This window comes from Chionomys nivalis, chromosome 21 (assembly GCF_950005125.1).
Source record: "Chionomys nivalis chromosome 21, mChiNiv1.1, whole genome shotgun sequence".
NCBI classification, from domain to species: domain Eukaryota; kingdom Metazoa; phylum Chordata; class Mammalia; order Rodentia; family Cricetidae; genus Chionomys; species Chionomys nivalis.
In genome coordinates, this window is record NC_080106.1 from 22,443,366 (window position 1) to 22,471,199 (window position 27,834).

General features: G+C 43.8%; 3 protein-coding genes across 7 annotated transcripts in view; 2 read left to right on the forward strand and 1 right to left on the reverse strand.

Moving 5' to 3' along the window:
• The window catches only part of Slc7a6 (solute carrier family 7 member 6), a 29,039-nt gene extending 21,692 nt beyond the window's left edge, over nucleotides 1-7,347 (forward strand). Inside the window, exons 6-10 of the mRNA XM_057753301.1 lie at nucleotides 117-220; nucleotides 804-900; nucleotides 2,059-2,208; nucleotides 2,679-2,862; nucleotides 3,310-7,347. Of these exons, the coding sequence (XP_057609284.1) occupies nucleotides 117-220; nucleotides 804-900; nucleotides 2,059-2,208; nucleotides 2,679-2,862; nucleotides 3,310-3,404 (630 nt within the window). The 3' untranslated portion in view covers nucleotides 3,405-7,347. The remainder of the gene's footprint in view (nucleotides 1-116; nucleotides 221-803; nucleotides 901-2,058; nucleotides 2,209-2,678; nucleotides 2,863-3,309) is intronic.
• Prmt7 (protein arginine methyltransferase 7) overlaps nucleotides 1-27,834 on the forward strand; it is an 86,925-nt gene that overhangs the window by 21,686 nt on the left and 37,405 nt on the right. For 3 of the 5 annotated variants that reach the window (XR_009055723.1, XM_057753296.1, XM_057753299.1), the window contains exons 1-4: nucleotides 17,087-17,209; nucleotides 18,556-18,721; nucleotides 25,212-25,248; nucleotides 25,380-25,529. Coding sequence is in view for 4 of the 5 variants with exons in the window: in XM_057753296.1 (XP_057609279.1) it covers nucleotides 18,627-18,721; nucleotides 25,212-25,248; nucleotides 25,380-25,529 (282 nt within the window). In the remaining variant the exon portion in view is untranslated. Of the gene's footprint in view, nucleotides 1-17,086; nucleotides 17,210-17,440; nucleotides 17,493-18,555; nucleotides 18,722-25,211; nucleotides 25,249-25,379; nucleotides 25,530-27,834 lie in introns of those variants that run through there. The other 2 variants (XM_057753298.1, XM_057753297.1) reach the window with 2 other exon arrangements.
• Nucleotides 7,786-17,080, reverse strand: Slc7a6os (solute carrier family 7 member 6 opposite strand). The gene is made up of 5 exons (XM_057753302.1): nucleotides 16,860-17,080; nucleotides 16,516-16,782; nucleotides 13,016-13,225; nucleotides 9,784-9,898; nucleotides 7,786-8,950 (listed from the first exon to the last, which is right to left on the reverse strand). Exons 1-5 carry the CDS (start codon nucleotides 17,049-17,051, stop codon nucleotides 8,823-8,825), a joined length of 912 nt encoding a protein of 303 aa, XP_057609285.1. The 5' UTR covers nucleotides 17,052-17,080; the 3' UTR covers nucleotides 7,786-8,822.

The following is a 27,834-nucleotide window of genomic DNA, read 5'->3' on the forward strand; positions in this document are numbered from 1 at the left end:
TGGGCAGAGGGTGGATGGGTTAGCAGTGACTGCCTCTGTTCAGAGATCATAGATAAACTGTCCTGTATTGATATTGATATCATAGATAAATTGTCCCTTCTTTGCTCTGTCTCCAGACATTTGCTGACCAGACATTTGGCATGTTTAGCTGGACCATCCCCATTGCTGTTGCCCTGTCCTGCTTTGGGGGCCTAAATGCATCCATCTTTGCTTCATCAAGGTACTTTGACTTTTCTGATAATAGACTATTCTTAGCACCTGGGTGGCAGCTCACAACCATGTGTAACTCCAGTTACAGGGCACCTGTTCAAGAGTAGTACTCTTAACTGGGTACTATCGCTCCAGCTCCCAGGATGGCTTTTAAAAGAAGGGCTGTGCAGTCCCAACTGAAACAGGAGGCTCTCAAGTTTGAATCCAACCAGAACTACATAGGAGACTTTATCTTTTTAAAAAGGCCATTGTGGTAGCTGTAAATTTGTACTATAGCAGAATAGGTGTACCCCTGGTGGGATGGATTGGAATGTCATCAGGTGGTGGAAACACATCTGTAGGATGTTGGTGAGGATTCTGGTTCAGCAGAGGGAATGTTGGTGGATACTGAGTTTCATTGCTGAAGGCCTGGAGTGGTTAATGGATAATGGTGGAGGAGCATTCCTGGATAGTGGTGAAGTGCTAATAGTTGAAGATATTTATGGGTAATACGAGTAATGGGCTGGGTGTATATGAAGCCTGAGAGGCTGTCCCCTGCTTTTTGTTCTAGGGCTCTGAGACTGCTGCTGCTGATACATTTCATATTCTTACAGGTTGTTTTTCGTGGGCTCACGTGAGGGCCACCTCCCGAACCTTCTGTCCATGATCCATATTGAGCGCTTTACACCTGTGCCAGCTTTATTGTTCAATGTAAGCTCAGCTGGGAGAATGTGGGCTTGGACAGGTTTATGCAGGATTCCTAACTTACACTATAGGCTTTGTTTCAAGATTTGAAGCACAGTTCATTATCTTTTCTATAGTGTTTGGGATGGAACCCAGAGCCCCATATATGAGTCAGGCATTCTACCACTGTCCTATATGCTGAACCCACCATTTGTTCATTTTCCCCTGCGCCAGACAAGGCCTTCTTAAATAGGCTAAGCTCCTCTTGAGCTTTAGATCAAGTGGCTCTCAACCTGTGGGTCAGGACCCCTTTGGGGGATTGAATGACCTTTTTACAGAATTTTAAGACCACCTGCATATTAGATATTTACATTATGATTCATAACAGTAGCAAAATTACAATTATAAAATAGCAATAAAAATAATATTATGGTTGAGGGTCACCACAACCTGAAGAACTGTATTAAAGGGTCACAGCATTAGTAAGGTAGAGAACCATTGCTTTAGACCTTCTTGCCTCAGCCTCCCTTGTAGTGCTTCAGAAGGAGCCTGTCCTGGAACTTGTGCTGTAGACCAGGCTGGCTTAAACTCACAGAGATCCACCTGTCCCTGCCTCCTGAGTGCTGGGATTAAAACGTAGGCTACCACTGCCCACCCTGCCAGGTAGTTTGGACCCTGGCCTCAAGAACTCTAGGTTAAGCTGGGCGGTGGTGGCGCACGCCTTTAATCCCAGCACTCGGGAGGCAGAGGCAGGCGGATCTCTGTGAGTTCGAGATCAGCCTGCCAGCCTGGTCTACAGAGCTAGTTTCAGGACAGGCTCCAAAACCACAGAGAAACCCTGTCTCAAAAAAAAAAAAAAAAAAAAAACCTCTAGGTTAACAATGTAATTCCCACTTTGGTTGGAGTGTTGAGGGCCTCCCTGTCCGCCATCAGAAAGGAAGAAGCTACCTTGTTAACCAAAGTGCTTGCAATGGGGGTGGGGGGTGCTGAGTATAGGTAGAGGTGGAGATGTTGCCATGAAAGTTAATGTGGATAATGGATCTATCCGATGCCAAGTGAGGGTCACTGAAAACCAGAGCTAATCTGGTAAAGCTATTTCAGATCTGACAGACTACTGATGGTGGAGTCTCCTCTGGTATGGCTGGAAGTAATCCTCACTTCTCTTCCCCACCACCCACCTCACAGTGCACCATGGCACTCATCTACCTCGTCGTGAAGGATGTTTTCCTGCTCATCAACTACTTCAGCTTCAGCTACTGGTTTTTTGTGGGCTTGTCTGTTGTTGGACAGCTCTACCTTCGCTGGAAAGAGCCTGACTGGCCTCGACCTCTCAAGGTCAGCACCTCCCTGTTTAAAAAGGGGGAGAAAAAAGATAAGGCCTCCTGTTGTCCAGATTAGCTTTGGAATTATGTAGCCAAGAAGGGCTCAACAGGCAAAGCCCATTGCATACTAGTAGGAATGGGTTCTCTTCTTTAACTGAATTTATTTATTTATTTTTTTATCTATTTAATGTATGTTGGGGTTTTGCCTGCTTGTATGTCTATATGAGGGTGTCAGATCCCTTGGAAGTAGAGTTACAGGGAACTATAAGCTGTCACGTGGGTGCTGGGAATTAAATCCAGATACTTTGGAAGAGCAGCCAGTGCTTTTTATTTTAGCTGCTGAGCCATCTCTCCAGACCCATTTTTAGGCTGAATTTTCTTTTCTAAAGATTTATTTATTTAGGGTCCCATTCTTAAAGTATCTTTTGGTCAGGCTGTGTTCTTTCATCCCACCCTACTAAATCTCACTTTCCTCTATTTCAGCTGAGCCTCTTTTTTCCCATCGTGTTTTGCATATGCTCCTTGTTTTTGGTGGCCGTACCCCTCTTCAGTGACACCATCAATTCCCTCATTGGCATTGGGATTGCCCTCTCTGGGGTCCCTGTCTACTTCCTGGGTGTTTACCTGCCAGAGTCCCGGAGGCCACTCTTTGTTAGGAATATTCTGGGTGAGTTGCTTTGACTCATACTGGCTGTATGCTTATGCTCAGGTCCATGCCGAGGCTACCAGCTCTTCCACCTTACCTAATGGAAGGGGGTAAAACCTGGCTGCCCATCACACCTTTTTTGTGTCTATTCTAGGGTTAAAGCACTATCTGGTTTTTGGTGTTTGGTTTGTTATGTTTGAGACAGGATTTTTGTGTAACCCTGGTCTTGAACTCACATGTAGCTGAGGATGACTCTGAACTCATCATCCTGCCTTTACCTTTATGGGTGTGTACCACCACACCTGGGTTTGGAATAGAGAGGTTTGGTTGTAAATGACAAAGTCAGGCTTGGTATGTGGAAGGGATGGGTGGGAAGGAGTCACAGATAAGCTTTCAGCCTTCTGGTATTCAGATTGGAACTGTAACAAAGTATGTTTGCTAAATCCTGTGCTTCTTATTTTCACTTAGCTACTGTCACCAGAGTAACCCAGAAGCTTTGCTTCTGTGTCTTGACTGAGCTGGATGTAGCTGAAGAGAAAAATGTTGAGAGGAAAACTGAGTAGAAGCCAGAGATGACATTCCCTGAAGCCCAGAGACTGTGTGACCACAGCCACCAAAGACCAGTAACTTAAGCCTTCTGAATTAAATGAACCTCTTGGCCCACATTCTGTAAGGGGGCTCAGGGCCAATGCTCTCTCTTTGGTAAGCTACGGAAAGATACTGATCAGACTAGCCTGAAGATGGGGACTTCAGTGGGAGGGGATTTTGGGGTAGGGGTTGATTTTGTTTCACTTCTTCTGGTGGATAGGTACAGCCTGTTGGTGCATCGTAACGGCAAAGAGGGAATGTTAGGTTGACAGATATGGCTTGTGGTTCACAGCTATTTCTAGTTTAAGCCAGGAGTCTTCATAGTGGGGCTCCTTCATGGGAAGTTTTCCTCTGACCAAGTCCAGCTACTTGATTTTAGAGCCTGAAATGCTGCCATTTCTTCCTGTGGCCTAAAATTCTTCCTTAGGGAAAACATTGTGTTCCTCCTTTTTTGTTGGGTAGCACAAACAGCAAGACTTTATTTAACTGACATGGGATCAATGTGTGCCCCTTTCCTGAACTCCACAAGAGGAACATCAGTCCCTGCTCCGGAACTTCATGTTCAAGCAGAGAATAAGCCTGACGGGAGAAGATCGTCTCTCCAGGGTCTGGGCATGGGTACCCACACATCTCCTTGAGGAGGTGCTGCCTGTCTGATTGACTTTGCTTAGATCATTTTAGCACTGTTGTCAAAATCCTTAAACAAGGAGGTGAGCTTCTGGCTCATAAAGAAATTGGCTTGGCCACTTGATTGCCTCTTCCTAGCTGAAGCCATGGTGCTGTGGAGCCCTTGAAACATGGGCTGAAAGAAAACCTCACTACTCCAGCTGAGTGGGAGCATCTCTACTACTACCTGGACAAGTCACTACTGTTACCAAATTCCAACTCCTATATTTCATTATTTATTGATATTTAATCCAGGACACCAATTTTAGCAAACCATTAGTGATTATTTGTCTATAGGATGCAATAATAAATTGTTTGAAAAAAAAGTATCTTAGCTGGTGTGGTGGTAGACACCTGTAATCTGAGCACTTGGCATGGTGATGCAGAAAGAGTTTGAACTTGAGGCTGGCTTAGGCTACAATAGTAAGTTCCAGGCAGCCACTCTGGGCTAACAAGATCCTGTCTTTTTTTTTTTTTTTTTTTTTGGTTTTTCGAGACAGGGTTTCTCTGTGGTTTTAGAGCCTGTCCTGGAACTAGCTCTGTAGACCAGGCTGGTCTCGAACTCACAGAGATCCGCCTGCCTCTGCCTCCCGAGTGCTGGGATTAAAGGCGTGCACCACCAACGCCCAGCCCCTGTCTTTTTTTTTTTTAAAAAAAAAAAAGTTCAACTCTCAGAGATGTCTCAATGTGATAGGTCAAATCCTGACCATGTTTCACATAATCTGTTGAACATTACTATTATCATTGTTATTATTATAAAGGTGAAGTTAAAGGATTTTTAGGGCTGGACATGGTGGTGAGCACCTGTGATCCTAGCACTCAATAAGCTGAGACAGGAGTTGCTGAAGTTCACAGCTGGCCTGGGCTACACAGTGAGTACCATATTATCTGAGCCTACAAAGTAAGACCCTGTATCAAGAACAAAATCAAAGGATATTTTAAAACATGTACCTGTTATACTTTAATATATAGATAAGTCACGTTACTATCACCTGGCTCAGCTCCAGATGATCTGTCTTTGCATATTACAGAAGTCTGGTAATATTGTTATTTTGAAGGATAATCCTTTGTTTTATTAAGACTTTTGGCCTTTGTTCTAGTTGATAGAAAGTAAATCTCTGGATCTCTGTTGTAAAGTGTAAGAGGCCTGGAATGTTTTGGAATTCGGGTAAATTACCTGATTCATCAGTTCTCAATGAACTTGGAGAACATCTCATGGATTCAAGTCATCAAATAGCGTGTTCTCTAAGGGCCTGTGTGAGGTTTGCTGTGTAGACTCTTACAAGCCAACTCTGGTGCTGGAAGTGGAACCACACTGGCTTCAGGCTTTGCTCACACTCAATCATTTTGGGTCATGGGATAGCACACCTGTTTGCATTCTCTTGTTCAAGAGCTGGTGAGATTAAAATCTAAAAGTATATGGTACTTGTGTATCTTTATTTTCTCCCTGTGAAGATCAATGAAGACTGCAGGAGAAAACAGCTTCAACCTCAGTCTGGCTCCTGGGAAAGGGTGGTAACCAGCTAATTGTGGTGACTGGGCGAGGCTACCAGTTGAGGCCAAAACAATAGACTTGGATCTTTGTGGGTAGTGTGTCTACATTGGATTGCACAACTGTCTTGGGATGCCCTTAGACACTGTCATCTTGGACACAGAAGAACCTGCTGTTTTGGCATTCTCCATGGACATTTCTTTTTATCTTTAAGTTTGGGGATTCGTGAAATCAAATCAAACAGATAACTACTATGGGGCATTCTCAACTTCTGATCCTTTTTATTTACCAAACTGGCCTTAGTTGCAAAGGGGTAACCTTGAATATATGCTTGCTCAATAAAGACTTAGGTATACATAATTTAAAAAAAAAGACTTAGGGGAGCGTAATCATAGCTGCTTTTGGTTATAGGAATGTATTTGTGAGAGCTTGTGGGTTTCTGCCATAGGTTAGGGATTTGTAGAATAAATTCTGGCCTGGTAAGGTGTTTTATGCAAAGACTGACTTGCTTAAACCATGCAAACATGATTCATGTCTGAGCCAAGCTGGCACCCATTCCAAGGCTCTTCTGGAATTAAGTTTTTAAGCAGAGTGTGACCCTGGTTTTAGTGGTCTTTGGCCCTTAAACCAGCTAATCCGAGGAATTTGCTGCCCTCCAGTGGATTCTGAGAGGAAGAACCTCACACTCAGGATGCTCTAATACTTGCTTAGTGACTGGACAGCATTTTTCCCTTCTGAGCTGAACACAGCTTCTCCCAGGAACCCTTTCTGTGGGAAAGAAGCCAGACTTCCTATAGCACTCATGATTCATGGTAGAATTCTTCCCACCAGGTCTTTGTCTCTTTGAATCTACCTCCTGGAGTTCTAATCCCATTTACAGTGAGTAGGACAGTTTGTTCCTTTTGTATTAGGTACAGTCTGTGAAGTTGTTGGCCCTTTAATGTTAGCAAAACCTAATGAACACATATAAAGCAGTGAGCACGCTATAGTGGCAAACAGGATGTTGGTCTTGCTTGTATGACTACAGATCAAGGTGACTATTAGAATACCACCGCATATTACTGAATTAATATTATTAAAGAAACACTGAATTGTTCATTGATATTCAGAATAAAGTAACTGGGATAGTTTTATTAGTTTGATTAGTTGCAATAAACACGAGTACACAAATTAGACCAATTTGACCAGTTTAATACCTCCTGTAGGTAGAAACTACCACATAGGGAGAGTCTTATAGACAGAGAGTGAAAGAATGAACAGAGAGGTTTATGAACTTGTAAGTAGTAGAAGAAAGCATCTTTGCAATTCTTTTCCCAAGGAATCAGCTATCACAGGCTAAGAGGGCATTTGCTGAATTGAATGTTCTGAAGGTTATTTCCCTAGACCTATACAGTATCTACTACAGTAACTACTAGCCACATGTAGCCAAGTTAAAATGAAATAAAAATCCAACCAAATTGATAGCACTTGGAAGACTAAAGCAAGATTGCAAGTTACAGTTTAAAAAGAAAGTCAAAATACTCGTGGGTGGGTGGGTGGTAGTGGCCCCACCTTTAATCCTAGCACTCCAGAGGCAAATAGATCTTGAGGACAGTCAGGGTAACACCGAGAAACCCTGTCTTGACATCCCCTCCCCTCAAAAAACCCAACCAAGCAAAAACCTCCTAATGCTGGTTGTGGTGGCTCACACCTTTAATTCCAGCACCAGGGAGGCAGAGGCGGTTGGCTTTCTTCTGGTTCATTGCCAGCCTGGTCTACATAGTGAGCTCCAGGACAGTCACAGCAGAGAGACTGTCTCACCCTTACCGCCAAACAAAAATCCCTGAGGTTTCTCAGTTGTCCCAATCATATTTCAAGTGCTCAGCAGCCATATAATTGCACAGTGCATACATAGAACATGCTGTGGAAAGTTCTGCTACACAGTAATACTACATCTGCGGCTGAGATTTAGAAGACGAGTAGGAAATGCTTGTGAGAGTTCTGGTAACAAAAGTCTTATTGATGGTGGGTAGATTTTTAAAAAACAGTATTTTGGAAGCTGTGTGGTGGTGACGCACGCCTTAAATCCCAGCACTTGGGAGGCAGAGGCAGGTGGATCTCTGTGAGTTCAAGGCCAGCCTGGTCTACAGAGCTAGTTCCAGGACAGACGCAAAAGCTACAGAAACTCTGTCTCAAAACATCAAAAAAGCAAAAAACAAACAAACCAAAAACAAAAGGTATTTTGGGAAAAATGTGCCTATTCTAACCATGTACATATTTATTCTTGTCCTTCCCCAAAGAGCAGTGGTACAATTTAGATAGAGTTTACATTAGATTTTTATAATCTGAAGGACATAGATTATATGTGCAAATACTACGACAATTTATATTAAGGTACTTGAATATATATGGTGGATTCTGTCAGTCCTGGTACCAATGGGCCATGGTATACTAAGGGACAACTGTAACCTGTTTTTTCTAAGTGCTGTAAACAGTTAACTTTCGTGTATAAAGTTAATTCTGAAGCGTCTGTCTCACTAATCTCTTTTCTGAGGAGAAAATACCTAAGATCATCAGGTTAAAAAGGATTTAAAAGAATTGCTTGCTTCTGTGTAAAAAGTTTAAAAAGTTAATTTTTATTAGAGAATATCACATTATACTGTTCTTTAACACCACTACCAAAAGATGACATCAGTCTTTATGACCATTATAGTCCAAAGAGGCAGAGGGGTTACTTCCCATAGTTCAGGCAGGGGAGGCACTGTTGCCCTTGTAGAGATGACATCCATCAAAGAAAACAGGCTTCATTGGAGGCAGGCACTCCAGTAGGGAAGGTAAATTGACTGCCGATGAAATAGCTTCCTCCCTCCAGCTACTTTAGGCTTGAGCATAGATGTGGGATCACAGAAAAACCCCTAGGCTGGAAGTTTCACATCATTTTATTTTCCAGACTGTAGGATAACTATTTTTTTTAAATAGAATCTTAATTCTTTTGCTCAGGTTAGCCTAAAACTTTCTATGTAGTCTAGGCTAGCCTTCCATCTTCAGTGCTCCTTTTACTCCCAGATTCTTGAATGCTGGAAATTACAGGCAGGAGCCAGCATGCTTGGCTTCACTTAATCACTTCTAAGAAGAGCCCTTAGTTATGTCTTTGCTGTGCCGGGGCATAGTTTTTCCTTCTACATGTTCAGTTAGGCATCCTAAGATGATGACACTGCAGTCAGGCCTCAAGGGCTTATGGAAGAATCTCAGACCATCAATCCGAATCCAGATCATGGGGGTTATCATAGCCAAACTCCTTCTGTACATCCAAAGGGTACTTGCTCCACACCAACTGCCTGCTGCTGCTTTCCTCCTCGCTGAGGCTGTTGTATTCATTAGAGCCTATAAGGAGATAAGGACTTTATTCTCCATAAAATGCGTGCTCGAGCCAATACATATGGAGTGTACAGGTGTGGTGGTCAGATGACAATTTGTGAAGGCTGGTTCTGCTCCATAGCAAGGGTTCTGGAGATCCAACTCATGTTGCTGGCTGGTATGTTTGGTTTTCTTCCCCAAGAAAGGGTTTCTGTCTAGCTGTGGCTGTTCTGGAACTCACTTTGTAAACCACACTAGCCTTAACTCAAGTCCATCTGTCTCCCAAGTGCTGGAATTAAAGGCATGCGCTACCACACCGAGTTCTCTTATTTATTTTTTAATGTATCTGAGTGTTTTTCATGAATGAATGTATGTATGTATGTGCATTCCATGTATGCCTGGTGCCCACAAAAGTCGGAAAAGGACGTAGGGTTCCCTGGAACTGAATGGAATGGAAATTGATGGTTGTGAGCTGCCATTGACACAACTCAGAGAACCTAGGTCTTTTCAAAAGCCGACAAAGCTCTTAGACATTAAGCATCTTTCCAACCCTGTTAATACTTTCTTGCTTGATGGGAATAGGGGAAAGAATGTGCTACACAATCTGCCAAATGCTGATCCAATATTGTCTCATTTTTAGAGAGAAAATGATGTTCAAGAAGTGAAATGACTTCCCATACATAGGCAGTAACTAGTTAGAAATTAGGACCTAGTAGTTCTGTACCCCACTATATTATACCCCAGTAGTTCCCCTGGAAAGAGAGGGAAAGCCAGCCATTTGCAACATACCCATCAATGAATTACATCTTCCCTTCAGTCTTTACTCCTACCAGTCCCTCCCCATCTGGGTTGCTACCCACCTCTAGAATCTTCATCACTGCTTTCTTCATCTGGGTACTCATTGCGCCAATTATTCTCACTGTTTTCGTCATCTTCTTCTTCATATGTATCTTCTGGTTGCTGATCTTCGTTCACCTGAGCATCTCAACATAAACACTAGTTTAAGTCTAAAACCTCTAAGTTATGTTCCTTATGGGAAGCTACTGGCATAAGGGGGGTTTAAAGTAAAGGTACAATGTAAAAATGGCAGATTCAGAGTTCATCTGACTTTGCTTTACAGGAGTACAGGAGACTGTATAATCTTAACTCCACTCTAGCTACAGATACCACATTCCAATATCATTAGAGGGTGATGAGTGTAGAGGAGGTAGTGGCATTCATCTTCAGATTCTTGAAGGACTGGGTGATGCCAAAGGTCAGAAGGTCAGGATCAGAATAATACAGGAGAGCAGGATTAGAGACGACATAGTTGTCTAAGGTGAGCGCAATTTATCTGCAAAATTGGTAATAGAGGTCCCCAACGACATCAACAGAGATCCACCTGTTTCTGCCTCCCCAGTGCTGGGATTAAAGGCCAACCACTGTCCAGCTAAACTGTTTTTAAAGCAAGGTTTTTCTATTCATTCATTAATTCATTTGTTTATTTGGTTTTTCAAGACAGCGTTTCTCTGTAGCTTTGGAGCCCAAACTGAAACTTGCTCTTTAGACCAGGCTGGGCTTGAACACACAGAGATCCACCTGCCTCTGCCTCCTGAGTGCTGGGATTAAAGGTGTGCGCCACCACTGCCCAGCTTATTTCTAATTTTTTAAAGACTTAGTGTATGAGTGCGCATGTACCCTTTCATGCCAGAAGAGGGCATGAGATCTCACTATAGATGATTGTGAGCCATCATGTGGTTGCTGGGAATTGAACTTGGGACCTCTGAAAGAGTAGCCATCTCTTAAGCCCAAATCTTAACATTTAAAAAAAAATGGAGTTTAGGATGTTAAAGAAATTTTCATTCTCTTCTTCTCAGACAGGGTCTTACAATATAGGCCTGACTGGCCTAGAGCTTGCTCAGCATGGTTTCACAGAAACCTGCCTGCCTCTGTCTCCTAAATGCTGAGATTCAAGATGTATACCAGCATGCCTGGCTATCTTTTAAAATTTAAAATGTTGCTGGATAGTGGTGGTGCATGCCTTTAATTCCAGCACTTGAGAGGCAGAGACAGGGAGTTTGAGGTCAGCCTGGTCTAATAGAGTGAGTTCCAAAGTTACAGAGAAACCCTGTCTCAAAAAACCAAAACCAAAAATAAAAAAAAAATTTAACTGTTTCTATTCTTGGGGGATGGAGAGATGACTCAGCAATTAAGAGCACTTGATAATTTTTTCTTTGAGACAGGGTTTCTGTGTGTAGCTTTGGCTGTCCTGGAAGTCACTCTGTAGACCAGGCTGGCCTCAAACTCAGAGATCCACTTGGCCTCTGCCTCCCAAGTGCTGCCACCACCTCTCAGCAAAGCACTTGATTTTTTTTTGATGAGGACCTAGGTTCAATTCCTAGCATCTACTTTACGCCTTATAATTTTCTGTAAGTTCACTTCCAGAAGATCTAGCACACTCTTCTGGCCTCTCGGCATCAGCATGCAAATGGTTTGAAAGTGGTAGGCAGAGAGCACATAAAAGTTTTGTTTTGTGTTTTTCTTTAAGTCAGGGTTTTTCTGTGTAACCGCCTGGCTGTCCTAGAACTTGCACTGTAGATCAGGCATAGAGAGCCGCCTTCCTTTGCCTCTCAAGTGCTGGGATTCTCAACACCACCGCCCGACAAGATTTTTTTGTTCTTATTCATGCTAATGTCTAGTTTTGACAATTCTGGGTCTCAAACCTAGGTCCTCTTCAAAAAGACATCAAGATTCCAAGACATCTGAAGATTGATTATGAACAAAACTTTCTGAGTAGGTAGTCTGCATTTAATATATTTGCTGCATTAAACAAGGGTTTCTATAGACGACTTAGAATAGAATTTTCCTTTTAAACAAAAACAAGAACTAGAACAATGTTTATTAAAGAGTGGATTCTAGCCAGGCAGTGGTGGTACACGCCTTTAATCCCAGCACTTGGGAGGCAGAGGCAGGTGGATCTCCAAGTTTGAGGCTAGCCTGGTCTACAAAGCAAGTTTCAGGATAGCCAGAGCTATTATACAAAGAAACACTGTCTTCAAAAGCCAAAGAAATAAAACAAAAAAACCCCAAACATCAAGAATGGAGTCCAAAGCCAGGTGTCTCTGGTGTTATATGCTTGTAATCCCAATATTGGGGAAGCTGAGGCAATTTAGATTGCCAAAGTTCAAGGCCTGTCTGGGCTACATAGTGATACTGTTTCAGAAACAAAAGGGGGGACTAGGCTGGGCGGTGGTGGCGCACGCCTTTAATCCCAGCACTCGGGAGGCAGAGGCAGGCGGATCTCTGTGAGTTCGAGGCTAGCCTGGTCTACAAGAGCTAGTTCCAGGACAGGAACCAAAAGCTACAGAGAAACCCTGTCTCAAAAATTTAAAAACAAAACAAAACAAAAAAACAAAAGGCGGGGGGGACTAGAACATGGCTTAGTGGATAAAATACTTGCTGTACAAGCTTAAGCACCAGAGTTTGGATATCCAGAACCCATGTAAAGCTGGGTGGGCTGGGTAGCCTGCTTGAGATCCCAGCACAGGATCAGAGATATGCGCCCCTGGAGCAATCTATTTCATTAATTTATTAGGACTGGAGAGCTTTGGCTTCAGTGAGAGACCCTACTTCAAGGAAGACACTCAATTCTAACTTTGGGCCTCCATGTGCTCCAATAAACAGGAACAAGCATTCACACATTGCCCCTACCCCCAAACTTTCTAAAGGGGGACAGTGAAGGAAGCCAGAAATGGTGGTACAGGTCTACATTCCCAGCATTTGTATTCTGGAGATAGAAGGAGTTTATTTCTAGGTACATAGCAAGTTTGAGGCCAGCTTGGGCTACATGAGACCCTATCTCAACAAGGAAGGATAGCAAGATGACTTAGTGGTTAAAGGTACTTGCCACCATGCCTGATGACCTAAGTAAGTTTGATCCCAGGAGCCAACATGGTAGAAAGAACAAGTTGTCCTCTGACTTCCACAAGTACCATGGCATACATACTAATTAAAATTAATTTTAAAACTTAAGAGCAAACAAAACCAAAAAAGAGTAAGGTCTAAGAAGTCAAAACACCCTGATATATGTCTTCCTCCTCTTGGACCCCTTACCAGCTCCCACTCTTGGCTGTAGGGCTGCACAGACAGGATGTCCTCAATCCATTCTAGAGGGGCCATTTCCATAGAGTAAATGTCATATACATAGTCATCATCGTGCTTTGGCTCCTTCTGGTGCTCCACTTGTGGTCCATCTTCAGAAATAGTCAGTCTCTCACGGATCAGCTCTACAGAATTGCAGAGGATCACATCTGGGTCAGATGTCTACAAAGAAAACAGGACAACAATAAGAGTCAAATAATGTTCTAAGGATTGGGTAAGTGAAGGCCTGTTACTGTCTTTCATGCTGTGTTCAAGATACTTTCTATATTGTTTTGAGTCAGGCTACATTTCACTACGTAGCCATGACTGGCAGGGAACTTGCGGTATACACCAGACAGGCCTCTGCCTCCCAAGTACTGGGACTGCAGGCGGTATTCCAGATTCTTATCTCCACACATGCCTAGTCTCTTCCTGCTTCTACAGGTTTTTTTGAATACTCTTTGTTATTATGTTCTTCCTTAGGCCCACAACAACAAAAGAAGCATCCTGCATGGTTTCTGCTTCAAGTTCCTGCCTTTCCTAAACCCTTTACTACCCTGTTACTTTTGTTCATAATGTATCGCAGCAACAGAAAGGAAACCAGGACAGTACTACATGGGTGTGCCATGATGCACACGTGGGCCCTAGCAATCTCACCAGCCCTCCGAAAAGTTATTTTTAATGTCTGCATATATGACCTCATATTTTCAGTTACATTACACAGAGCACATTGTACTGTTAAACACATATTTCCCATGTTGCAGATCTTTAAGATTATCAATCTTAATACTCCAAATCATTGTGTATGTCTATTGCTTTAAAATGTTTATATGAGTGTTATGTGCATATGCCTCTTTGTCTAGATGCACACTACTTGTACACTGTGCCTGGACCGCAGACGGTACTGGGTCTACTTGAAACTGCTGTTTTAAGGTGTCTTATGCCTTTTAAGGTGTTGGGAACTGAACCCGGGTCCTCATGATGAAACAGCAAGTAAGCCGCTGAGCCATCTCTATAGCCCCATGTATTATCTAGTTCTTGAATTAATTATTAGCCTTCATAAACAGTACTGAAATGAGTATGTCATTTCTGCATTTGAAAAATGGTGATAATCTTGGGGAAAACAAGCCCTTACCTAATTTCACTGCTGTTCCATTTAAAAAGTAGAGATGGCCCTGAAAGCACCAACACTTAACACTATCTGAGGGCTGCATGTCAGTCAACCAGTGGAAGGAAAGGAACTTGCTCTGGTCCACTGACTATAGGTACAGATTATCTTTCCTAGGATGAACAGACACACATGAGTTTAATTGCAATAGCAGATTGTTTCCTTAGAGTGACACCTGTAGCCTATGGCGTGCAGACTACTTGCATACAGCTCTGCACGCCTTCCTCCTTCACAGCAGTTCTGCCTCAAAGTCAGCGGTTTTCAACTTGTGGGTTGCAACCTCTTTGGGGGGTGGCACATCAGATATGCTGCATACCAGATATTTACATTACAATTCATAACAGTAACAGAATTACAGTTATGAAGTAACAACAATTTTTTTTTCCTTTTTTCCAGAGTCAGGGTTTCACTGTGTACCCTGGCTATCCTGGAACTAGCTCTGTAGACCAGGCTTGCCTCTGCCTCCTGAGTGCTGGGATTAAAGGCATGTACCACCACTGCCTGGTACAATGAAATAACTTTATAGTTCGGTCACAACACGAGGAACTGTATTAAAGGATCTTAGCATTAGGAAGGTTGAGAACCACTGCTCTAATATGGTAACATTTCCACAAATTAAGGTTATCTACTTTTTTTCAAAGTATTATGCTTGCTTTTCTTGGATCACCCTAAGAAACTCCAGTTTTGTAAGTTTATGTATTATTTAATCACCAGCCTAACTTTTAGCAAGCACACAAATCAGCTGGTGGCTACTAGCCTTCCAGGCACACCAGTATCAATGGTTAGCATAGTGTTTACCATATATTCACCAGGAGGCACTGTTCTGTCTTCCTGCAATATTAAGTCAGTCACCTCTCCAGAAAGTAGGCATGTGGTCAGACATTAGTGAACTATACAAAGCCAGGTGCAGCAATGCATACCTTTAATCCCAGTATGTGGATGTGTCAGAGGCAGGCAGCTCTCTGACAGCCTTGTCTACACAGCGAGACCCTATCTCAGAAAGAAACAGACACAGAAAAGTCCAGGTAACACAGCTAGAAATCCCTCACCCAGGCTTCTATGAGCAACCCAAAGTAAACTCATAGGAACACACACACCATCAAAGACCATAGCAATAACAGTAGAATAATAACAGGGTCCACTGAGAAGAGGGCTGAGAAGGAGTGGTACAACGAAGACGGGGAGAGGGAACGGATACGCTCAAAAGACAGTACAGATGTACAAAAATGTTCGAATGAATACTCAATGCATGTTAATAAAACTTTTTTGAAAAAGTTAAGATCAAAATGGTGATAAAAGTATCTAATTAATAGTATTTTTGGAGATTAAACAAATTAAAGGAAAACAGAGTTTGGGATATAGTTTGGTGAAGACCACTTGCCCCAAAAGCAATGCAAAACAAAGCCCAAACAGAAACTAAGTATATAGTACAACTTAGAAAATCAAGTTATCTTTTGTTAATGCCACAGTTGTGTACTTTTGTTGAATTATTTATCTAGGTTAAATCTTAGAAGAATAATTATTAAGAAAACATACCCCCCCCATAGGGTTTCCTTTGTGTAACAGTCCTGTGTGTCCTGGAACTTAATTTGTAGACCAGGCTGATCCTAAACTCACAGAGATCCACCTCTGCCATACAAGTGCTGGAGCTAAGGGCATGTGCCACCACCACCTGGCTCCAATTTGCTTGCTGGCCTCTATAGAGGGTCTGCTCTGCCATACTCCTTTTGCCATAGTATTCCACTAATACAGAACCATAGCAATTGAGCAGGCCGACCATGGTACAAATCTCTCAAGTTGTGAGCTTTAAAAAAAAATTCCTTTGTCAGGGCAACAAAAGTCTAACATAATCTCTAACTAATGATGTATATATCTTAAATAGGCCCAAATCTACTTTTTTGAAAGGCCTACAACAATTTATTTTGAGACCTGGTCTCACTGTGTAGCCCTGGCTGGTCTTGAACACAAAGACATCTTCATTCCTGTCTTCTGAGTGCTGGTATTAAAGGCCTGGATAACTACATCAACACCCACCCCCCACCCCCACCCCCCGTGAGGCGTGTGGTGGTACATCCCTGTAATCCCAGCGCTGGGGCAGCTGAAGCAGGAGGACCGCTGTGTGCACAGGTTTGCTTGGGATACATTGCCAGTACCCTGTCAATCAGGGCCACACAGCGAAACTCTCAAGGAAACAACTTTAACAAAACTCAAAGAGGCAAAACAGGGTTTTTAGAGTGCGTTATCCATCCTCAGAGTTTATGCGGTCTCTGCCTTTGGGAGTAGAACAGAGACATTCAGTACTCACTCTGCAGCAGTCTGTGGCAGCCGCCTCTGGGTCTCCCTCTTCGTGGACCAGGTCCAACAACTGGAAGCCTGCATCCCCATCAGCTTCTGACACACACGGGGACTCCAAACCACTGGAGGTCCCTGAGGATCGGTGGTTGGAGACTACCCTGTAGCGGCCCTCTTTACGGACCTCGCGAGCTGAGGCGCGAAGGTCGCGGCGGATACGCAGCTGGCTGCTCCGGGACGGGCGCAGGGCAGCCCGCACAAGCTGCTGGATGGGCTCCTCCTGAGGGGCGACAGGAAAAGGATGACGGCCCGGGCAGCGTTCAAAGCTCTCTTCCTGAGTCCACCCCCACCTCCTACCTGGGAGCGCACGGTAGCAACCAACCGGAAGACATTACTCTCAGCCGCTGTCTCCGGACCCTCCGGCGTCTCCTGAGCAGACGACTGGACCTCGCCGCTCCGGAGGCGTTTACAAGCCAGCACGAGAGCTTCTGCAGGCTCCGCGTTACGCTTCCGCTTCACGCGCAACACCGCAGTCCTGCCGGCCTCCATAGCGAGCTGTCGCGAAGCACTGTGGGAAGGCGCGGGGTGTGACGGGAGGGCCGCTCCGCGTGGAACGTCACGCCTACGCATGGAGGCCCCGCCCCCGGGTCGAGGGTGAGGCCCAATGGCCGCGGCAGTGGCGGCGGGAGGCGTGCTTCCCACAGCGGGTGAGCTCTTGGTGCGGGGTGGTAGGGCCGTGGCTGCTCCCGGGTGCGGTCAGCTTTCGGTCCTCATTTCTAGGGCTCTGGCGCGGGGCCCTGGCGTGGGTATATTCGGGTCCCCGGGATACTTCAGGACTTTGCCGGAGTCCACGTGGAGTTGTTGAAGCACCCTGGCGCACAGGTCCGCCCAGCCCCGGCAGTCCGCTTGGGTGATCGTCCTTTCTCAAAATGTGACTGAGCACAGAGCAGGGTCTGGGCCACAAGACTGGTGCCTTCGGTCCCTGAACCGGTCTGCCATTTTCTCATTCGGGATGACTTTCTTAGTGTTCTGAGTAGCTGGAAACCGTGCAGCTCCCACTTGCCCGCAGTAGTGCTGTAAATATGTGTGCCCTACGCAGTCATGCTTTTTATTAAAACTCCGGAGAGACCCTCAGTGCGCTTCTAAGTGTGCTCTTAGTTAAACCGTGGCGACGTGGCGGATAAGTGTGTTTAGTATGCTGAGGAATGACCCCTTGGGTCTCTCTCCTGTTAGCTCATTGCTTGGCTCTCTTTTTGCCTTCTCACTCGCCTTCACCTGAGGGCTGCACCCGGATGAACTTGTGAGGCGCTTTTGATCCTGTTGGACTTTCTGAAGAGCGCCAAAGTTTCCTTTCCACACAGCATTATATATCATTATGGTCTCGGTCTCTCTCTGTCTCTCTGTCTCTCCCTCCCTCCCTCCCTCCCTCCCTCCCTCCCTCCCTCCCTCCCTCCCTCCCTCCCTCCCTCCCTCCCTCCCTCCCTCCCTCCCTCCCTCTCTCTCTCTCTCTCTCTCTCTCTCTCTCTCTCCAGTGTTTCACTGTAGTTCTGACAGCTGTGGAACTCATAGAGAGCCTCCTGCCTCTGCCTTCTAAATGCTGGAATTAAAGACATGCACCATCTCGTTGTATTTTGTTCTTGTTTCTGTGACAGGCCTCCGGTGTTGCCCAGGCTAGTGTCAGACTTCAGATCTTTCCACCTTGGCCTCCTGAGTGCTGGGACTCTCGACGTGCTACCGCACCTGGCTGTTATCATAGTTCTTGATGGGATATGCTGCATAGAAAATGAGATCACTCTCGCTGGAAATATTAAAATACTGAGTAGTATTTTTTTGGAGATTGGGGCTATCACTATGTAGTTCTTGCTGGCCTAGAGCTTTCTGTGTAGACCATGCATGCTGGCCTTGAATTTAACAGATCCTCCTGCCTCTTCCCTAGAGTTGAGATTGAAGACCTGTGCCGTCATTAATAAAATTCTTATGTGACTTTGAATTTTTGCCTGTTTCTTGATCTTTTTTTCCCCTTTTGTTTTCTTGTCCCTTGCTTTCACTGTAGGCATTAGAACTGATTAGGTTTCTGATATCCAGATCTGTTTCTGTGCAAACGTTGAGGAGCCAGTTGGCACCATGAAGGTCTTCTGTGGCCGTGCCAATCCCACCACGGGATCCCTGGAATGGCTGGAGGAGGACGAACACTATGACTACCACCAGGAAATTGCCAGGTAACATGGGATGCTTCTCAGTTGGCTGCAGGCGGCGAGGGGTCAAAGACATTAATATAGTTTTGAGGAAGATTTTGGATATTGTTTTCTGAGGAGTTGAGATGTTGAATAGGAAAATAAAACATTTGCTGAAAGCAGTGTGAGACGTGGGTTGGAGAGAGAGGGGAGTAGGTGGTTACTGTAATCCTAAAGTAGAAACAGTGGAGGGGAGAGGAAAAACCAGCCTGGAGGAACTTGAGTTTAATAACTCACTGTATGCAGTAAGGGAGACAAAGCTCAAGAAGGACCAAGATGTCTTCTGGTTAGAGGGACTCAGAGGACGGAGATGTCACTCCCTGAGAGAAGGGGAGGCAGTGTTCTAGAGGGAAAGGCATTGGACATGAGTGGTTAAGGTTTGGATATTCAGATGGGGATGCTAGTAGAGTCTTGAGACACAGAATTTGTAGACCTTGGGAAAGTTGAAATTGAGAGACAGAGCAGCATCTCAACAAAGGATGGTCTGGAATGTAAAATCAGGATAAGCTGAGGAGCAGAAGCAGAACCAGAAGGAAATTTGGGACGGAAAGAAAAGGGAAGTTTAGGGAAGAAGGAGTGGCTGTTAGGGTCAGGCTGCCAAGAAGGCTTGAGTACTGCTGATCATTAGCAACAGCAGTGTGAGTGGCTGGAAAAGCCAGGAAGCTAGTGAGTGGATATGTCTTTAAAAAGTAGGCAGGGAGCTGCAGAGATGGCTCAGCAGTTAAGAGGGCGGGCAGTTCAACCTCTTGTAACTAGCTCTGGAAGATCTGATGCTCGCTTCTGGACTCTGGGTACTTGGCACTCACAGGTACATGTATCCACACACAGATAGACTCATATGTATATAATTAAAAATAAAATAACTTGGCTTTTTTGTATTTTATTAGTATATGTATTTTATGTATATGAGTACTCTATTTGCATGTATTTCTGCATGACAGAAGAGAACATCAGACAGAACAGGGCATCGGGATCCCATTATAGATGGCTGTGAGCCGCCATGTGGTTGTTAGAAATTGAATTCAGGACCTCTGGGAGAGCAGTCAGTGCTCTTAACTGCTGAGCCATCTTTCCAGCCCCGAAATTTTATTTATTTTTGAGATAGGATCTTACTATGTGTCCTTGGTATGTAGATCAGGTTGGCCTTGAACTCACAGAAATCTACAGGTCTCTGCTTCCTAAGTGCTAGGGTTAAAGGCAAGTGCCACTCCATCTGGCTCTTAATGCATGTGCCTGAATGTACGTTTGTGCACCACATGTGTACAGTGCCCACAGAGGTCAGAAGAGGGCGTTGGATCCCCTGGTACTAGAGTTAGACAGTTGTGAGCCACTATGTGGGTGCTGGGAATCAAACGTTGGTTCTTTGCAAAAGCAACAAGTGCTCTTAACTGCTGAATTATCTCTCTAGCCCCCAGAATCTACATTAAAATCAAACAAATGGGTGTGGTGATGTCTGTTTGTAATCTCAGCTCTGCAGAAGTGAAGACAGGAGGATCCCTGGGACTTGCTGGTCAGCTAGTCTATTCTAGTTGATAAACTAGGCCAGTGAGAGACTTTGACTCAAAGGAGGGGCATAGTATAAATGAGGATGGCTGGAGATTTTCCTCCAGTTTCCATGTGCTTGTACAGACGTGTGCTTGTGCACATGTACACATATGAATGTGCATACAACATAAGAAGTGAATAGGGAGCAAATTTTCAACAGTATATGAATTTATCTTAGGTTGAAATCCTAATTAGCACCAAATAAATGTATTTTTCCTTATTCTTGGCTTGGTTGGTTTTATTCTCAGTCAGAAATAGCAAAACATTGAAAATAACATAGATGTCTATCAACATTGTTAGGTAAACCTGTGGCTTATGTATATAGCATAATACAGTGCAAATGGGAAGGCAGGAACGAAGTTCTTTATTTTCATTTCATCCTCCACTGGTAGAGTGGTCTTCACAATATTTTATATGAAAATGAAAGTAGAATTACACCACTTTCATGTCAGAAATAAGGTGTTGGTTATTTTTCATAAAAAGCCCTGGAAGAGGAAATGGAGATTGATGAAAGTTATCTGTAGACAGTACAAATGGGACTGGGTGTGTGTTTGTCATGTTTGGTTTCAATGTTAACTTCCCACAATTATAATTGACTCACCTGAGTAGGAAGCTGCTCCTGAAGGATTTTTCCTCTTGTCTTGATGAGGTAGGAAGGTGCACCCTGATTGTGAATGTCACCTTTTGGTAGCACCCAGATGAAAAAGGGTATTTCAGTTGAGCATTGGTGGTGCACACCTTTAATCCCAGCACTTGGGAAGCAGAGCCAGCCCCCAGAGCTACAGAGAAGCCAAAACAAAAAGGGTATTCCGGAAGGAAGTTTCCCCTGTTTACTTGCTTGGCCTTCTGTCTTGCCAATGAGGCAGTTTGCTCTGCTGCTGCTACTTCTTTCTCTGATAGCAGATGAAAGAGCCAGAGTTTCAGTGAAACCAGCCACTCTTCCAGCAACTTTCTGGGCTCCAGGTGCCAGACTGGGACTACTGGGGCACCCCACCTTGTGGATTAAGAAACTACTGATTGTACCCCCAGTGAGTGACAGCTATCCTGGGACTACTCTAACTGTTGAGACATCCAACTTCAAGGACCAGGTAACTACTGGTTCTCAGCATCTCAGGTGTGACTTAGCTGGTGTTACTATTTTAAAGCTCACTCACTTAATGAATTTTTTTTGCGGGGTGGGGTGGGGTGGGTGTGTGCAGGAGATTGTCTTCCAGTGCACACTTACAAACCTTTAGATTGCATATGTGCATCTGGAGCAAGTCAGTTTTATTACCCAACTCATTTTTGTCTTTTGTATCTTTGTCCAAAGATGCTTAAAGGAAGAAACCAGCATATCTATTTTTATTTTGTCACAAATCTTCAAAGGTTTCATGCACAGAGTCACTAAATTCCCTGTACCTCACAAGAGGAGAATTTGGAATCAAATGTGTTTATCTCGATAAGTTCTTTTAATAGTGCATACCATGGATTTTGAGTGCTTCCATACTGTCTGAGGAACTTTTTTGTTTGTTTTTCAAGACAGGATTTCTCTTTGTAGCCCTGGCTGTCCTGGAACTTGCTCTATATTCCAGACTGGCCTCCAACTCAGAGTCTGCCTGCCTCTGCCTCCCAGGTTCTGGGGATTAAAGGTGTGCATCACCATACCCAGCTGTCTAAGGAGTTTTTGTGACTATAGCTGAAGAACCTGTCCAGACACTAGAGAAAATCATTCTTACAATTCCCTTTCTCCAGAACCACTCCTGATACCATATTTGTTTTAGTTGGGGTCCTCTAGAACAACATAATCAAAGGAATGTAAAATTATATATATATATATATATATATATATATATATATATATATATGAATGTATCAGAATATCTGTATAGCTCAGAATTTAAAAGATTTTTTAAAAATTTATCTTGTGTATATGGTGCTCTATCTGCATATATTTCTGCATGCCAGAAGAGGGCATCAGATTCCATTATAAATGGCTTTGAGCCACTATGTAGTTGCTGGGACTTGAACTCAGGATTTCTGGAAGAACTGCCAGTGCTCTTAATCGCTGAATCATCTCGCCAGCCCATGTTTCAGAATTTATTAAGTTGACAGTTAAAACCGGTCCAAGCTGGTGGTGGCATATACCTTTAAGCTGAGCCCATGGGAACTACATAGAGGCAGGTGGACCTCCTTGTGTTCAAGAAAAACTTGATCTTGGTGGCGCACGCCTTTAATTCCAGCACTCGGGAGGCAGAGGCAGGTGGACCTCTGTGAGTTCGAGACCAGCCTGGTCTATGAAATGAGTTTCAGGACAGCCAGAACTGTTACACAGAGAAACCCTGTCTTGAAAAATCAAAACCAAACAAAAGAAAAACCCCCAGTCAATTGAAAATCAAAACAAGCAAGAACAGCTTGGTCTATGTATGAAGTTCCAGGCCTGCCGAGGATACATAGTTGAGAATCTGTCTCAAAGCCAAGACAGACAAAAAAACCAACTAAACCACAGTGGGGTGAATGGTGAACAAAGTGAGGATTCCTAGGATTATACCCTCATCTTCATTTAACACATGTCGACAAGTATGTATTCTGTTACTGAGTCACAGCCACGGCTCCCTCCTAAGCTTGAGAATAAAGCACAGGAAGGCCTGTAGGTGGTTCAGAGGGAGAAGTGTTTCAGGGCAGTGTTCTGCAGTGTAGAGTATACAAAGCTAGTGTTAGAACTGCCTGCAGTGGAGTTGGTTCAGGGACAGCTCTCTGAACTCCATCTTGACCTGGCTTGGTGTCTGTAGAAAATCTGCATCTCAGATAAACTTTCCCAGCCGTGCTGGCCGAAAACTGGAGGCCTCTTTTGATGAGTGCCTCAGCTTCCCCTAGAGTTCCCAGAAAGCATCTTTGGGCTGTGGCCTGAATCCTGGGTATTCACAGGTTTTCCAGCTTCTACCTTCCTTTAGTTATTTACCTGTTTGTACTTGTTGGGGATCTAATTGAGGACTTTACAGATGCTAGATGCTAGGCATGTGTTGTGTCACTGAGTTCCCCCCCGCCCCCCGGCCCCAGAATTTCCAGAATTTTTAGTTGCTGTGGTAGAAAATATGGATGCGATTTTCTTCCTTTTTTTTTTTTTTTTTTTTAAATTTGTCTATTTATTTTACATCCTGGCCATAGCCTCCCCTCCCATCTTCCCCTCCCAGTTTCTCTCCCCCACCCCCTTCCCACCCTCATCCCCTCCTTTTTCATCTCTATCCAGGAAAGGGCACATCTCCTATGGGTATCAGTAAAACATGGCATATAAGTTACAGGGGGACTAATCACCTACTCATGTATTGAGGTTGGGCAAGGTGACCCAGTATAAGGAGTAGGGCCCCTAAGGCCAGTACAAGAGTCAGAGACAGCCCCTGTTCTCACTGTTAGGATCCCATAAGAGGCCCAAGCTACACAGCTGTAACGTATATGCAAAGTGCCTAGGTCAGTCCCTTGCAGGCTCCCTGGATGTCAGTTCAGTTTCTTGGAGCTCCTATGGATCCAGGTTAGTTGATATTGTGAGCCTTCTTGTGGATCTTTGACCCCTCTGGTTCCTCCTCTCCTCCAAACTCTGCCTAATGCATCTCTACATCTGCCTTTCTGATGTCAATTGGGCCAGGCACCAGTCTGGCACAGGAGATGGCCAGTTCAGGCTACTTATCCACTATTGCTGGGAGTCTAACCTGGGGCCCTTCCCATAGACTCGTGGGAGAGTACCCTGCACCAGGCTTCTGCTCAACCCTGAAATGCCCCTCCTAACAGTCCTCCTCAGCCTCCTCCAGCATGATTGCTCATGTTCCCATCCCCACCTGCCCTCAGTCCACTCATGAAATCTCTTCTATCTGATTGTCTTCCCTTTACACACCATATTTAGCTTATTTTCCCCTGATGATGTGATATGAACTAAAATATGGATGTTACTTTCTTCTCTTTACACAGTATAGCTAGTCATTTCCCCCTGATGTGATGGGAACTTCAGAGCCTGGTGACCCTCACATATACAGCAGCTCTATGCTGTCCTTTTCCCAGTTCCTCTTCCTAGTGGATGTGTACAAGTATGATTCAAGGTTAGGTCAAGTGTTAGGATTATTGAGTGTTATAATATGGGGTGTTCATGGTTATAGGTTACTATTATAGGCTAACGGGTGGGCCAGTGAAATGGGTTAGCAGGTTAAAGGTGTTTATTACCAACACTAACAACCTGAGTTTGATTCCCAGGGCCCAGGTGGAAAGAAAGAACTGATTTCTGCAAATTGACCTTTGACCTCCAGATATACACATAAATAAATTACTTCTCTAGGTTAACTACTAGAGCATTTTGGGGTCTAAGAAGAATATCTGCTCTGAGATTTTTTTTTTTGCATTAATAGAGAATAACAGTAACTGATCATAGTAAAATAAGTTTTGGGGATTGACAAGATGGTTCAGTGGGCACAGGTGCCTGCTGCCAAGCCTACGGACTTGAGCTCAATCCTTGGAACCTACATGGTTTAAGGAGAGCACTGACTTCCACAGAATCTTTCTCTTACCCCACACATGTGCCATGGTGTATGCATTTCTTGTCCCAAATAAAATTTTATTTATTTATTTATTTAAGACAAAATCTTGCTATGTAGACCTTAAACTCACAGAGATCCACCTGCTTCTGCCTTCTAAGTCCTAAAGGTAATCAGTATCATGCCCAGTTTTAAAAAAATATTTTTTTGAAACTGTTTTGCTGGTCTTAAACTCATTCTCTTTCCTCAGCCTTGAAATTGGTGAGATTATAGACTTGAGCTACCACAGCAGGCACTTAAAATATTTTAAAGCAGATGACACACTTGTTGCAATCCATTGAGGACTGCATTTATGTATGGGAACTCTTTGATGTGTTCATGCATGTCTTTATTAGCAAAGCTTTCTGACTTACCTTTTCCTTTTATCTTTCAAGGTCATCTTATGCAGATATGCTGCACGACAAAGACAGAGTAAGTGTGAAGTGCGCCATATTGTAAGACAGGGTCACGTGCTGATGATCTGGGGTCCTCCCTGTCCCCAAGTCTGAAGAGCTCCTTTCCACTTATCTATAATTTGACAGTTATTTCTTCCTTTCTCGTAGAATATAAAGTATTACCAGGGTATCCGGGCAGCTGTGAGCAGGGTGAAAGACAGAGGACAGAAAGCCTTGGTTCTTGACATTGGCACTGGCACAGGTCTCTTGTCCATGATGGCAGTTACTGCAGGTGCTGACTTCTGCTATGCTATTGAGGTAAGCCCTACTGTTTAGGTATGTGTCCTGTATCTTACAGGGGAAGGTCTTTAGGTCCTTGGGTTTTTCTGGTCTGTTGACAAACACATGCCAAGCCCGTGACCAACTTCTCCACACATAGAGATGAGTCAGACAGGGTTTCTTTTTCCGGGAGCTTTTTTTCTGCTCTGAAATAGTGATTCTCAGACTTGGCCATCAGCCTCTTTGAGGAGCTTTAAAAAATAGTTACGTGGGCTGGAAAGATGGCACAGTAGTTAAGAGCATTATCTGCTCTTGCAAAGAACCCAGGTTGGATTGCCATGGTCACTCCAGTTCCAGGGGACACCCTGGACTTCCTCATGCACCAGACATACCTGTGACGTACAGATTTGTATATAGGCAAAGCAATCATATACATAAGAAAAAAATTAAAAGAAAAAAATTGAGATGCTTCTGCTTTGTGCTAAGATTTACATTAAAGTGTTTTTCGGGGATGTGGTTTAGTCTCTAGAGTATCAGCCTACCATGTATACCTGGATCCAATCCCTAGCACTGTAGAAACTGAGTGTTGACACTCCAGAGGCAGACAGGGAAATCGGGGTCCAGGGTTATCCTGGGTCTCCAACAGGTCCTACCCAATTGAGTTACCACAGACAGTCTTAAAACAACGTCAGTTTGGGGGCTGGAGACATGGCTCAGCAGTTGAGAGCACTGGCTGTTCTTCCCGAGGACCTGGGTTCAATTCCCAGCATTCACATGGCAGCTCATAACTGTCTGTAGCTCCATTTCCAGGGACTCTGACACCTTTCTACCAAAGTACATAAAATAAAGTTAAATTATGTAAAAAACAAAACAAAAAAAAGTTTAATTTTTTGTAATTAATTGCTATTTTATTGAATTTTTCTGGAATGTGACCTGACATTGAAATTTTTAAATGTGTAACAAGTTATATGCCCCCGTAGAACTAGCTACTTTTTATATTATGACTTTTTCTTTCTTCCTTTTTTAATTTTTTTGAGACATGGTTGCTCTATGTAGCCTTGGTTCTCTGTATACAGACCAGACTGGCCTTGAACTCACAGAGATACTGCTGCCTTTGCCTTACAAGTGCTGGGATTAAAGGTGTGCGCCACCAGGCTTGTTCTTTTTTTCTTTTTGAGACAAGGTCTTGGGCTGGAGAGATGGCTCAGCTGTTAAGAGCACTGGCTGCTCTTCCAGAGGTTCTAGGTTCAATTCCCAGCAACCACACGGTGTCTCACAACCATCTGTAATGAGATCTGGTGCCCTCTCCTGACATGCAGACATACATGCAGGCAGAACACTATACATAATAAATAAATCTTAAGAAAAAATCAAACAGAGACAAGGTCGACTTACATGTCCTTAGCTAGCCTAGAACTCACTGTGTAGACCAGGTTGGCCTCTAATTCATAGATATCTACTGTCTCTGTCTCCGAAGTGCTAGGACTAAAGGTGTCTACTACTATAACTTTAAATTTTTATCACATTTTAATTAATTTATTTATTTTGTATAGGGAGGCATTTGTATGGTGGTCAGAAGGCAACTTTTGGGGTTTTTCTTTTCCCACCATGCCGCCTCAGGGATTGAGTTCAGGTCGTTTCACCAGGCTCTGCAGCAGGCTCCCTTACCCACTGAGCCATCTTGCCACCCTTACCATTTCTTTCTTTAATAAAACATTAAGCATGTTATTTTTATGATAATATAAATGTATACACTAACAGGAAATGTAGTAAATGAATGACACCAGTATCTTAGATAAGTTTTTGTTTGTTTTTGTTTTTTGAGACAGGGTTTTTCTGTGTAGATTTGAAGCCTGTCCTGGAACTCACTCTGTGCACCAGGTTATCCTCTAACTCATTGAAATCCCTCTGCCTCCTAAGTGCTGGGATTAAAGGTGTGTGCCACCACTGCCTGGCTAAAACCATTTTTTTTTTTCAAGACAGGGTTTAACAGTCCTGGCTGTCCTGGAACTTACTTTGTAGACCGGGCTGGCCTTGAACTCACTGAGATCTGCCAGCCTCTGCCTCCCAAGTGCTGGGATTAAAGGTGTATACCACCACTGTCCAGCTAAAATAAAATTTTTAGATATGTTCATGATTTATTTAACTTTATTTTATGTGCATTGGTGTGAAGGTGTCAGATCCTCTGGAACTAGATTTACAGACAGTTGTGAGCTGCCATGTGGATGCCTGGGAACTGAACCCAGGTCCTCTAGGGAGCAGCCAGTGCTCTTAACCACTGAGCCATCTCGCCAGCCTCTAAAATAAAATTTTTTAACACATAAAATCCTGAGATCAGCAGTAG